This window comes from Lissotriton helveticus, chromosome 7 (assembly GCF_964261635.1).
Source record: "Lissotriton helveticus chromosome 7, aLisHel1.1, whole genome shotgun sequence".
NCBI lineage: Eukaryota > Metazoa > Chordata > Amphibia > Caudata > Salamandridae > Lissotriton > Lissotriton helveticus.
The window spans coordinates 1,457,782,087-1,457,795,093 of NC_136068.1; the positions used below are offsets into that span (position 1 = coordinate 1,457,782,087).

The following is a 13,007-nucleotide window of genomic DNA, read 5'->3' on the forward strand; positions in this document are numbered from 1 at the left end:
CATTAGCATGAAAATAGAGCCCCAATTACATGTTTATAAGGCACAAAGAATATCTGGCTTCCTGAACTCATATTTCAAGAGGTTAGAGAGGGGAACCACAGACTAATACAAGAAAAAAGATTTACTAGAGGAATATAATACATTCAGGGTTACAAACTAGCAAAATATGAGAATAAATGGGCTACATTTATGATACAAGACAAAATCTTGCTGAACAAGCCAATGGAGACTGAATGCCACGATATGAACATATATAAAGTAAAATTTCCCGTCATACTATCAATAGCCACCAGAAATAAGAATAAATATGCTTTGGGATATTGAGATTGCGAATTTATAGAAATGGAAAGTGAACAATATCTAAATCAAATAACCTAGGTTTCTCAAGAATACCTGTCCTACATCTACATTCAACTCTTCATTCATCAGTGTGAAAGTCTCCTCTTTTTGCTCTTCAACCTTCTCATTCTCCGCTTTATCCATCTCCTTCTTTAGGTCTCCATTTTGGTCATCTTTATGTTCAACAATTTCTGCCAAACCATCCTAAAAGGTAAATCAAGCTGTAATGAGAGAGTGCAATGACGAAGCTTACGTACTCGTATGCAATTTTAATAAACATCAGCAAAACAGGTCTAGTGAGGACTACTCAACGTACGAAACTGCAACAGTTAATCAGAATTGTCAGAAGGTAAAGACATTGTCATTCTTTGTGGTTAAAATTGTATTCCACCAGTCAATAAAAAAACGACAATAGTTTGCCCGACAAAACTTAAAGGTATGACACATGGAGGCCAAAGGTTGAAGTGCCATACAAATGGAGCAACCAAGCAACTTACGGCAGTCTTCTGGAAAAAGAAAGAGGCCCCCGTCACAGCACTATAGTTTAATCATCTCCAAAAACACATTAACAATGGAAAACATTTCACACAGACTAGCACACACTGCCAATAAAAGCATAGCTGTCTGGTAGCCACTCATTGATTACAGATTAAGGATGGAAATTCTCTACTTCTCGCACACTAGACTAAGATTTTTGATTAACGTCTGTGATGGGGTCCCTGTGACCCCACAGCAATACTTACATTTTCAATGATGACATTACCCCCTTGGTGACACCAATTTTCAATGAAGTATAAGCTGTCCTCATTAGATAGCATTTGATGTCGACTAATAACACTTTTTCAGCTCTCTTAGGTCCATTTCCCAAGCCCCACTCTCTCCTTTAGAACTTCAATTGGCTTTTTTAACTTCTTAGGTTTTTATGTTGATTTGTATATGGGGCGGGGGGATGATGGGCTGAATCTAGTGGTTGTTAATTTTACGTTGGAGTTTTCTTTCCACCTAAACAAATCTGACTCGAGGCCTTATCAATTCCAATCCACAGAACGAGGTGGTGGCTTTGACTAATCTGTGGGTATATAGAGTATCCACCATAGAGTTACTAAAGGTACATTACTCACTCTTCTGAGGGATACTTCAACATGCAGATTCCTCAAATTTCGAAGCACTAACAAAGCTTTCCCCTCTAAAGGAAGAGAGTTTCAGGAGTGGACATACACCAGAAAGTCATGCAGGACTGAACAAGAAAAATGACTCTTCCTGGGTAGCTTACTGGTGATACAACAGTGCCTGATGAAAGCGTAGTAATATCATAATCTGAAGGTGGTCTGAGGCTAGCAGAGGCCAAGCCAGCCTTCTATACACAAACATAAGAAAATGAGCAACGACCACCAACATGACTTTCATAAAGGCCAGACAGACTAATGTATGGCCAAGAGAAGGAGACCAAGAATTCAATTGAGTGGAACCCAGCACAACATCCAGTCCTCATAGTCCAAGGTCAGCATAACTTGCACAGGATTCTTAGTTTTGACTCTTTCCTTCTGGAGGAATGCATTCAATGCTCAGAACTAGAATTAGCCGTAGGCCTCTTTTGGGGAACAGGAAATATTAAGAGTACCATATAAGCCCTTGATCCGCTTTGGGCATTATCTTGATTGTGCCATTTGTGAGCAACATCAACACTCCCCTGGAGAGGAACTGTGCATGATCTATCGAAACTAGTATTAAAGTTGGGTATATGTGGGAGAGAGTAAGCAGAAAAAGCAAGGCATAGTCAACTTGGACAATATGCAGAACCCACTGGTCCGAAATTAGACTTCAGTGATGAATTGGGTCCCCTACTGGTGCCCACGTTTGCCACAGTGCCACCTAAACGGGTTCTGTTAGGGTGCTGGGTGAGGAGGAGGAAGACTACTGCTGCTATCCGGTCACATTAGCGCCACACCTGAAGTGTCGAAAAATCACCTGTTGAATAGGCTGCGAAGGAAGGGGCAGACAATGGAGTAACCTTGAAATTTCAATATTGCTGGTGGAACAGACACGCTGAGGAGGCCAGATCCAGAGAGCAAAATGTTGCTCTGCTGTTAGATTTCTTCAAAGCAGAGTCAGTTTTCTCACCACAGTTAGGTGCTATTAAAGGGCAAATCCATTCAGGAAGCCTAGACATCTTCTGAAAATGTCAGAGAGCGCATACTGTAATGTTTGTAGATGAGAACACTGGTTCTCCAAGAACGGGCAACCTATTTAGGGGCAGCCAGGCCAGAATACAAGACTTGCTTGCCAGCGGCTTATCAATCCTTAACAGTTTGTGCAAGAAACATGCTGAACTCCTCTGAATGCATGTAGAACTTTACATGCTATCTTTCTAAGGTGTGGCAATAGACAGCTAGAAGACAATGGATATTTACAGAATGCAGTACCAAACTGCCCAAATAAGTACTTCTTACCCACAGCAATAATGAACTCCAACGCCCTGTCCAGAGGAGTATTAAGGGAAGCAATTAGGATTAACCATCCAAGTAGAAGCATGCACTACTACATTTTCAGGAGTAAGATCTTGCCTTAGAAGTCCTATTGCAAAGTGTCACAGCCTGGCAACTCTGGCCCGAAGATTCTAACAACTGAGGAAGCAAAGTACTCCGACCAAGCTGCCAAGTGAGATCTAATGATGCTTCAATAAAGGGTAACTGACTCAGCAATAGAGGACAAATACGGAAAGATTTCAAAAACTGTAATAGTTGTTGCCTCCTCTGATGGGAGAGGTAGCTCCAACAATTCCGCAGATCAATAATGACCACTGCAAATGATGTACTCTCCTCATTAAGAGGACCATATGGAAAAACAAGAGCAGTCTCAGGCAATATGCCAAGACCACTGGCATTCCATGCATCCAGGCAAAGGCCAGCATTACTTTATTGAAGCTAAAGTAGGTTGGCTGCTTCCTCATCATCATCATCTCCACTATGAAGGACTACTTCGAGCATCTGAACTGCATCAGAATCAGGAAGAGGGAGCTTTGTCTGGCAAAATGCTGACATTGGAAAAACTGAGTCACTTTTGACAATTGAAGAGGCTTTCTTCGTATTTACAAGCAAGAAGTCAACTTTCCTTTACTGACTAAAATGTGATCCACTAGAATTATTGCAGAACACGGTGCATGTGCTGCTAACTCTTGAGATAGTTGCTGACCCATCTCCCCTCCAAGGATCCTTTCTGCTCCTCTACCTCCCAAGACCAGAAAGTAAGGTGAGAAAAAAAGTGCCCAGAAAGGGACCCAGTCCTCAACAAAAATAAGAAAACTAATGTGGATTCAGAAAATTGTTAACAGGTGAGACTAACCCTTAATTGTATATCGCCATGGATGCCAAACCCCTTCAGATTCAACAAAAGCAGAAAGGAGATGAGACAACTCAAGGGATGACATAAGAAGACAACCCAGGAGAGGACATTAGGAAATCGCATGAAACAGTGCATAGAGGGGGTGCCAGCCACCGAAAGATCTTAACAGAATGAAGGAAAAGTAAACAGAATCAAAGTAGCTAAATGCACGATTAACAAAATGAAAATATTGTGTCTAATATATCAACAACTATGGCGCTGGTTTAAACTTTAACATTCCAGCAAGCATCAGATTGATGGGCAACTGGATCAATGATTAACTGCAGAAAAAAACGAGTAACTCTATGAAGTACTCAAACTATAAGTCTTGTGGAAATTCATCACATTTCAAGCCAAGCCCAACATCCCTGTGGATGCAAGTCCATACAGCAAAAACACAAAATAATATTAACGTGTGGCCCAAAATAACTGTTAAGAGATGACAATCGAAGGTTTCAGGAGAAGCCTTGATCACCGCTCCATTAGAGAATTAAGTCTCCCCATAGAATTATAATTGTGAATTATGACATTCTTTGCTTTGGATGCTAGAATGGGCATACTAAAATGTGTGCTTATTTTTCTTACGGACACACCAGACATCTCTTCAGCAATACACAGTGATTATATTTAGTACACAATCAGAAACACTATGTATTGACACTTATCACTGATGTGGAGTTTGGGATGGTACCATGAATAACAAGAGGTGAAATCTCAAGTAAGTCATGCTGTTCGTCCCGCCTTCCCCTCAAAAAAAGATAGTAAACATCATATGAAATTCGCAAATGTAGTCAATGCCATACTCTTCTCTCAAAGGTATTAGTTTTACAAAACGTATTTAAAGAGCCCCAGAGTTTCTGAATAGGAACAAAGAATGAAGCAGTAACGATCGTCAACCATGGTTTTGAAGGCTCTCCGATGCACTGTGGTAATAACATGGGATGTGACCTTTACACTGTAGTAATAAATGCCTGAATATGCGTTCACACTTGCTCCAGATACCATTATGCAGTACCTCCTTGGGTACAGCTGCTTGAGGAAACCCCACACTTAAAAAGTGAAACAAACTTTTTTTTCTCCCACTGGCATTTCTAGTTGGGAGAAAGCAACATATAGCCACAGTGAACTGTGACCACTCAAATTCACAATAACATGAGGGTACAGCCTCTGCCTCTCAAAGGGGCAAGACTGCAGGCCTACCCATTCAGATTAATTTGTCAATGAAGACAGACAGGGGAAAGTAGAGGGATGAGAGGGCATCCAAGTAAGAAGCACAGAGAGACTGGATCTCAAAGTAGAGGGATGAGAGGGCATCCAAGTAAGAAGCACAGAGAGACTGGATCTCATGCCTCTGCGCCAATGTGCATAGTTGATGCTAGTGCAGGTAGCAGAACCCCCAAACACTGAGATATACATTAGAAGGAGAAATACCTGCTGGGTCAGCATCTCTTCAGACTGTGAAACTTGGCAAAACTCAACCAAATAAAACATGGTGTCACCATCACGGAGAACCACTTGGAGGCACTGATCCAAAGTAGGAGAATCACACAACTGGGACTTCACTGCTTGGTGCTTCCATCTTGCAAGGGCATGAATGTTAGCCTCCTTGACCTGAGTCCTAACGTCTTCTTTAACCCACATTTGTCTGCGGGGATGCCAGGTGTCATAGTAGAACTGGTACAACTCTGGCGGACAGATGGTCTTTAGGTCATTCAAGTATTGATAGTAGACTTCAAGTGAGTCAGTGTTCAGCAAGACATGCAAAATCGCCTTAGTTTCATCTTCTGTTGTGGTGTCTGGGTGAGCCATTTTCTGGTGCAGCACATCTATAACCAGAGGCATACAGTACCTGATGGAAGCATGAGGCAGAAGTGCTGCAAGATCAAGAGGATCCAAGATCTCAGGACTCAAGGTTATGTGTTTGACTTGGGTGTTCATTTTGGGAATGCTCTGCATGATGGAGACCAGAATGAACCGCAGGATTCCCGGTGTTCCTTTCCTTGCAATGCAGTAAGCACATATTTTCCAGCTCGAGAGGTCTTCTTCACAGAATGCAGTGTACAAATCAAATTCTTTGCAGAAGTCAGGCAGGAGGTCTACATAGAGAGACGCTGGAAAATGTTGAGCAACTTCTTGCATGTATGACACCATAACAAATATGCTTTTCACTAGTAATTTGTCCTCTATAAAAACAAGTTTGACTTTGGCCTTTGGGTCGGATGCAAAGAGAGAATTTAAGTCTTTCAAGACCTGTATTCCATCCCCAAATGCCTCCGGGGGCGAGCGAAGAAGTCTTTTCAGGTCATGGGTATCAAGGAACTTCTTGGAGATATCATTGGCAAGCGATGCAGGATGCAGAAGCCGGTTTCTCTTCATCTCTTGTTCAGGAACAGCTTCTGCTGTTCTGTGGTTATGCTGGAGGTTGGCAGCAATAACAATTAGTCGATCCTTTCGGAGGCCCAGTCTCAGCTTAATCACTGCAGGACAACTTTTCCTAAAAAAGAAAGAAGAATTAATTAGCTGCAAGCTTCTTGCACCATTAAAAAAAACGACCTACTCATCAAACATTCAGATCTTGAAGTAACACGGGCCAGTAAAAAAAAATTCAAGACTTCTTTCAAAGTCTCTCAAGGTAAATTAATTATCGATTGATTTTTTTCTGATTCAAAATTGCAGTTATCAAACCTACACATCCAGTATGTTCAAATGCATTTTCTGGAGTTGCAGCACACAAGTAGCCCTTGAAAACAGGCACATGTTTATAAAAAGGACTGGAAAGAGTGATGTGGGTAAAAGAGAAGGGCATGTGGATCCAAAGATACAATTCCAGCGAGGATGGTGGGGGCTAAGAAGAGATGCTGGCGAAAGCAGTAGGAGCTGACAAGTTCTAGAGGAGAAAAATGACACAAAATAGAGGGTATTACCAGTGGGCATTGTATCCTGCTTCAGCCTGATACAACTGAACCAGACATGGCCAAGGCGCTGGAGGACCCACCCTGCAACCTAGACGGCAAAGGAATGGTCACTGGTAGGTAAGAGGTCTCAGATTAAGAGATGTTTCAAGCTGCTGCGGTGGTTAAAGGTGCTGGCTCAGGTTAGTAACTTGATGTTGGAAAATGCCCCTTTTTAGGTCTGTCATAGCGTTGCAGGGCAACGCCCTGTTCGCTTTGCGAGAAATACAGTATAGTGGGGGGAAGCTCCGCCCATTTTCCGTCCATGTTTCTGATTGGCTTAAATCAGAAATGCTGCATCCGGATTTGTTTTCAGCTTGTTTGTCCCTCCTCCTAACATCCATGTCATCATTTTTCTCCTTCCATAGCTATCAGCCCCATTACTTTATAAACTTTTTGGTTCCTCTGCCCCCCCCTTCCATTTCGCAGTCTGTAACTTCTCTGCCTACTACATCCCCCTCCCCCCCCCCCACTCCCATTCATGCCTTCTTGGATACACATACTTTTGTTTATAATGCAATAGGGCTCTCGTAAGATGAGTCTTATTGCATTTTGAAATGCTAGTTTTCTCATGGGATTGGCTTGCTGAGTCTCGCACTTTATTTTGGTGCGCATGCGTCGTCCAGCATTTGCTAAACAGACGCTCCTGCGCATTAAGAGGAGCTTCAGAAATAAGCTGTAGCAGCAGAAAACGAAAGTGTAGCGGTCAGAAGGAGGAAGTGACGGGAGCCCAAGCCTGCCACACACACCAGCGCCGCTGCTCAGCTGCTAGTGGGTGACTGAATAATTTTTGTCACTGACCCGTTACTGACAGGGCGCAACCCGCTGGCACATCTGCTGTGTTTACAGCCTGAACCTCCGTTTCACAGGACAGAAATCTAACACCTAAAATATGCCGCCCAGAAACATACGTCTGTGTATTGTCCGGAAATATAAATGCATCCCTAGTAAATTCCAAGTCCGCTTTCCAAGGTTGCGTTAAAACCCGCCCGTACTTTCCTTTTCATAATTTCAGCCAGAGGGTGAAAAGTGCAGCCTTTCCGAGGCAGTGCCCGTGAAAAGGGGACATTTTATCAAACTGGGTTTAGTTCCCACGCGGAAGCCCCCCTTTTATTTCTGTAATTGAGTGGCCAGTAAAGTCACTGTGTTTTTGTAGAATATCTCTCACAACAGGATGTAGACTGACTCTCCTTTGTTACAGCGGTTGGTAGCAGGAATGTTTTTGATCACGCATGTTTAGCGCGTTTCCTGAGGCGAAAAGCCGGGAAATTTGTATGTGTTTATTGACTGTGCTACTGATGTATTTTTAATTCCGATTTTAACTTTGCTCAATTTGCACATTTGCACGTTGCTTCCGCTACCCACCTCAGACCGCACAGCCGATTTCTCGCTGTCGCGGATCCAGCCGGGGGTCAACCGCCATCTTAGGGAGGTGCAGGGATCGCGGTCTAGGCTCTCAGACCCTCCCGCCCTCCCGGGGTATTTAAACTGCTCATTCAGCACGGCTCGGTTGATTGATACCTAGCGTGTTTCCTGAGGCGAAAAGCCGGGAAATTTGTATGTGTTTATTGACTGTGCTACTGATGTATTTTTAATTCCGTTTTTAACTTTGCTCAATTTGCACATTTGCACGTTGCTTCCGCTACCCACCTCAGACCGCACAGCCGATTTCTCGCTGTCGCGGATCCAGCCGGGGGTCAGCCGCCATCTTAGGGAGGTGCAGGGATCGCGGTCTAGGCTCTCAGACCCTCCCGGGGTATTTAAACTGCTCATTCAGCACGGCTCGGTTGATTGATACCTAGCGTGTTTCCTGAGGCGAAAAGCCGGGAAATTTGTATGCGTTTATTGACTGTGCTACTGATGTATTTTTAATTCCGATTTTAACTTTGCTCAATTTGCACATTTGCACGTTGCTTCCGCTACCCACCTCAGACCGCACAGCCGATTTCTCGCTGTCGCGGATCCAGCCGGGGGTCAACCGCCATCTTAGGGAGGTGCAGGGATCGCGGTCTAGGCTCTCAGACCCTCCCGCCCTCCCGGGGTATTTAAACTGCTCATTCAGCACGGCTCGGTTGATTGATACCTAGCGTGTTTCCTGAGGCGAAAAGCCGGGAAATTTGTATGTGTTTATTGACTGTGCTACTGATGTATTTTTAATTCCGATTTTAACTTTGCTCAATTTGCACATTTGCACGTTGCTTCCGCTACCCACCTCAGACCGCACAGCCGATTTCTCGCTGTCGCGGATCCAGCCGGGGGTTAGCCGCCATCTTAGGGAGGTGCAGGGATCGCGGTCTAGGCTCTCAGACCCTCCCACCCTCCTCCTGTATATATGTGTGTCATTTCCCGTCCGCGCAGCGGGCGGGCGCAGCGGGCGCGCCGAAGGCGTGCCCGTCTGCGCCCGTCCGCGCCCAACCGGGCCCCGGGGCCAAAACCCCTGGCTCTTTTTCCAAGGTGTCTCATTCGTATTCTAGCAGACAATTACTCGACTTAAGACCTCCTAGTACGCATGAAATGTATTCACTTGATATGCTAGACTGTTTTCCTCAGCACTGCCCCGAATGCCCATTTCTGCTAAATATTCCTTTATTATGCAATAGTCAACGTCAATTAGTGACCACTCCTCCTGGATTTTCATTTATTAGTCATAATTGTCGTTCTTTGCCAAAACATAAGCGTAACATTTTCGATCTGCTTCAAGATGAAGCGCCTGACGTATTATTCATCACTGAATCTTGGCTTCATGAGAGCTCCGGCCCTGACATCGCCGAAGCGCTGCCTACTGACTACGCCATTGTTCGAAATGACCGTCCTAAAAGGACGGGGGGCGGTGTGGCGATTATTTTTAATAAAAAATATCAGTGTCACTCGGACCCTATCACCTTAAACGGATGTGATGCTTTGTCTTTTAAGCTTACTTTAAATCCCAAGTTTACTCTTACAGGGCTTTTACTATATTGCCCTCCGGGCACGGTAAATTCTTGGTATACCCAGTTCTTGGACTATTTATCATCTGTGCTTATTTCTTCCAGTAACTTTCTGGTCATCGGTGACTTAAATTTACATTTGGACAATTCTAATGATCACTCCGCTGACAATTGCATTACTGACCTTGCTGCTATGAATTTAATTTTACTCAACAAGGGCCCTACCCATAAGGGTGGACATCTCTTGGACCCCGTTTTCTCAAATTCTTCACAGATAACATGTTTTCCTCCTCTGCCCGTCTCCTGGTCTGACCATTACCTCGTGAAATTTACTATAACATATAACAAAACTCAGACGACACCTATTTCTGTGATGAACCTTAAAAAGAGAATTTGGAAAAATTTGGACATAGCTGCCTTCAATAAAACACTGTATGATCTTATGCCCAAATACCCACTCAGTCTAGACAACATAAATGCTTCTGCCGACTCGGTAAATTCTTGGCTCTCCGAGGCTATAAATATTTGCCTCCCTCTCTCAAATAAGAAAAATATTGTCCACAATTCCCCTGCTCCATGGTACAATGAAACCCTCCGTGTTCATAAATCTCAATGTAAAAAACTTGAGAGAACTTGGAGAAAAGATTATTCTATCACTGCTGGGCTTGCGTATAAAGCTGAACTAAAACTTTACCATAAGGCCTGTGCTCTCACCAGAGCCACCTATGTCAACAACCTGATTACAGGAGCCATAAATAAGTCCAACGTCCTATTCAAGGTGGTAAAAGACCTTGCGGGTTCTCAGACTGTTGCTACACCCCCTCCTCTTTCCAACACGAAATGTGATGAACTGGCACAGTACTTTACATCCAAAATTGATAAAATTTATAAAGACATTGCAGCCCAGGAGAAATCCGTCATTAGCGTACTTCCATCCTTTGTTACTCCTTGTCCTCAGGCTTCAATAACGTCTTGGCCTAATCTTGTACCCGCTACCCTCCTGGAAATTCTAAACAACATTAAGTCGGGCTCACCTATGGACCCCTTACCCATTTTGGTTTTACGTCAATTTGAGCTTCCTCAATTAGAGGCAATTTGTACCTTGTTAAATGCTTCTCTTGATTCAGCCACGGTCCCTCAGAGCTGGAAGCATGCAATGGTGACCCCACTTCTTAAGAAACCCAATGCGGACCCTAATGTTGCTGCCAACTTACGTCCAATCTCGTTGCTACCGGCCTTTTCTAAAATTTTAGAACGGCATATTCACCTACATCTATCTCGTTTTGTTGTCACTAATAATCTCCTTCATCCTTCCCAGTCTGGCTTTCGTCAAGGCTTCTCCACTGAATCCACTCTTTTAGGAGTAACTGAGAATATTCGCCAACTACTCGATCGAGGCGAAACTGCTGCACTGATATTGCTCGATCTCAGTGCAGCCTTCGATACTGTCTCGCACAGTATCCTTCTCAGTAGCCTTGCCTCCTTTGGTATCTGTGACAAAGCCTTACACTGGCTTTCGTCCTTTCTTTTCGATCGGACTTTTCAAATTTTTTCCAACACCTCCACTTCCAACACTTATTCTTCTCTTCATGGTGTTCCCCAGGGTTCTATTCTAAGTCCTCTTCTTTTTAATTTATATGTTGTTCCTTTAGCACATGTTGCTTATCACTCTGGTCTTGAACTTTTCACTTACGCTGACGATTCACAAATTGTGTTTTCCCTATCTCAAGCTGACCCTTCATCACCTTCCTCTTTGCAATCTGGTCTTAGCGACATCTCCCGCTGGATGAGCTGTCACTTTCTTAAGCTCAACAGCGATAAGACAGAGGTGCTTGTCTTTGGTAACAAGCCTGACCTATGGAGTTTGAGACACTGGCCATCAACTATGGGAGATCTACCCATTCCATCGGAACGAGCGAGAAATCTCGGGGTCATTATCGATAGGGAGCTATCGATGAAGGATCAGGCAAATAAGGTTGCAGCCACCTGTTTTACTATTCTTAGGTGGCTGCGAAAAATCTTTTGGATCCTGCCTTCTGACACCCAGAGATCCGTTGTAACGGCTCTGGTGACCTCCAGATTGGACTACAGTAATGTGCTCTATCTGGGGGCGACCAGGGAGGTTATGCGCCGTCTCCAATTAGTCCAGAATGCCGCTGCTCGGCTACTGTGTGGATGTCGGAAATATGACCCAATTTCCGAACGCATAAAACAACTCCATTGGCTCAACCTTGATAAACGAGTGAAGTTCAAGACACTATGCTTTATGCATAAGATAAAGATTGAAGCTGCCCCCATCTATCTCCAGTCTCTCGTCAAACCCTATGTTCCTGCACGCCCTCTTCGCTCCTCCTCCCAACATTTTTTCTGTGTGCCTAAGTTTAGGCTCACTAGAATGGGCGGTCGTTCCTTTTCTGTACTAGGACCCAGACTCTGGAATTCTCTTCCTTTAGACCTTCGAGTGGAGCACTGCCATCTTCGCTTCCGCAAAGCCGTTAAGACCTGGCTTTTTGCCCAATAATTCCCTAAGGAAAGCTGTTAACCTTAAGACCTGGTCTGTTGCGCTTTAGTTCCCTCTGGATTATTATGCTATAATGTCAATTAGCGCCGGGAAACCCTTACGGGTAGCTGTTCGCGCTCTACAAGACTAATAATAAATAAAATAAAAATGTTTCCAGAGACAGCAAGGTTCCTCCTTCGTAATGTTGGCAGCATTAGAAATGGTAGACGGCGGTTATCTACAGGTTATTCACTCACCGACAGGACTATGGACACTGAGGGCTGCCCTCGCAGCGCATCAGAGGTATCGGTGATAAATGGGTGTAATTTCTGATATTTATAAATTTCCATGCCTGTAATTGCTGATATTTATAAGTTTCCATGCCTGTAATTTCTGATATTTATAAGTTTCCCTTATTCAGTCTCATCGTTTGAAGCATTGCGCAATAGATTCACTGTGCCTTTAAGGCTCATAGGTTATTTAACATCCCGATAGTGCGCTAACGCTAACAATCACTCTTTGCATGTAATGAGCACTGACGCGGTTTGGAAAAGCGTGGCGTTTTGATTTTTGCTCTGACTCCTGATTGAAATACCGGCACTGTTTATGACCATACACCAGTAAGCCTTCACATAATTCTTTTGCTTATCTGCATGTTATCGGAAGGTTTTCCCAGCCGGTTCGGTGCTCAGTATCATTGAGATGTGGTTATGCTTTTACGTTTAGGCCGTTCGGATCTGGTAATTTGTACATCAGCCTGTCTTATCTGTTGAGAGTCATTGGGTTTTGTGTTTCATCTATAGGTGAGTTTTCGCCTTTGAGCTGTAGTGGCTTTCTTTATTCGCCTTGTTCACAGCAGCATACATATGGTTAATTATGCCATGTCTCTTTCTATTTTAGTTTGAAAAG

At 43.8% G+C, this 13,007-nt stretch overlaps 1 protein-coding gene across 3 annotated transcripts in view; it reads right to left on the reverse strand.

The window, feature by feature from the left end:
• The window catches only part of LOC144770363 (uncharacterized), a 918,549-nt gene that overhangs the window by 874,105 nt on the left and 31,437 nt on the right, over positions 1 to 13,007 (reverse strand). For all 3 annotated transcript variants that reach the window (XM_078654830.1, XM_078654829.1, XM_078654828.1), the window contains exons 3-4: positions 5,152 to 6,214; positions 394 to 543 (exon numbers count right to left, since the gene is read on the reverse strand). In XM_078654830.1, the coding sequence (XP_078510956.1) occupies positions 394 to 543; positions 5,152 to 6,214 (1,213 nt within the window). The remainder of the gene's footprint in view (positions 1 to 393; positions 544 to 5,151; positions 6,215 to 13,007) is intronic.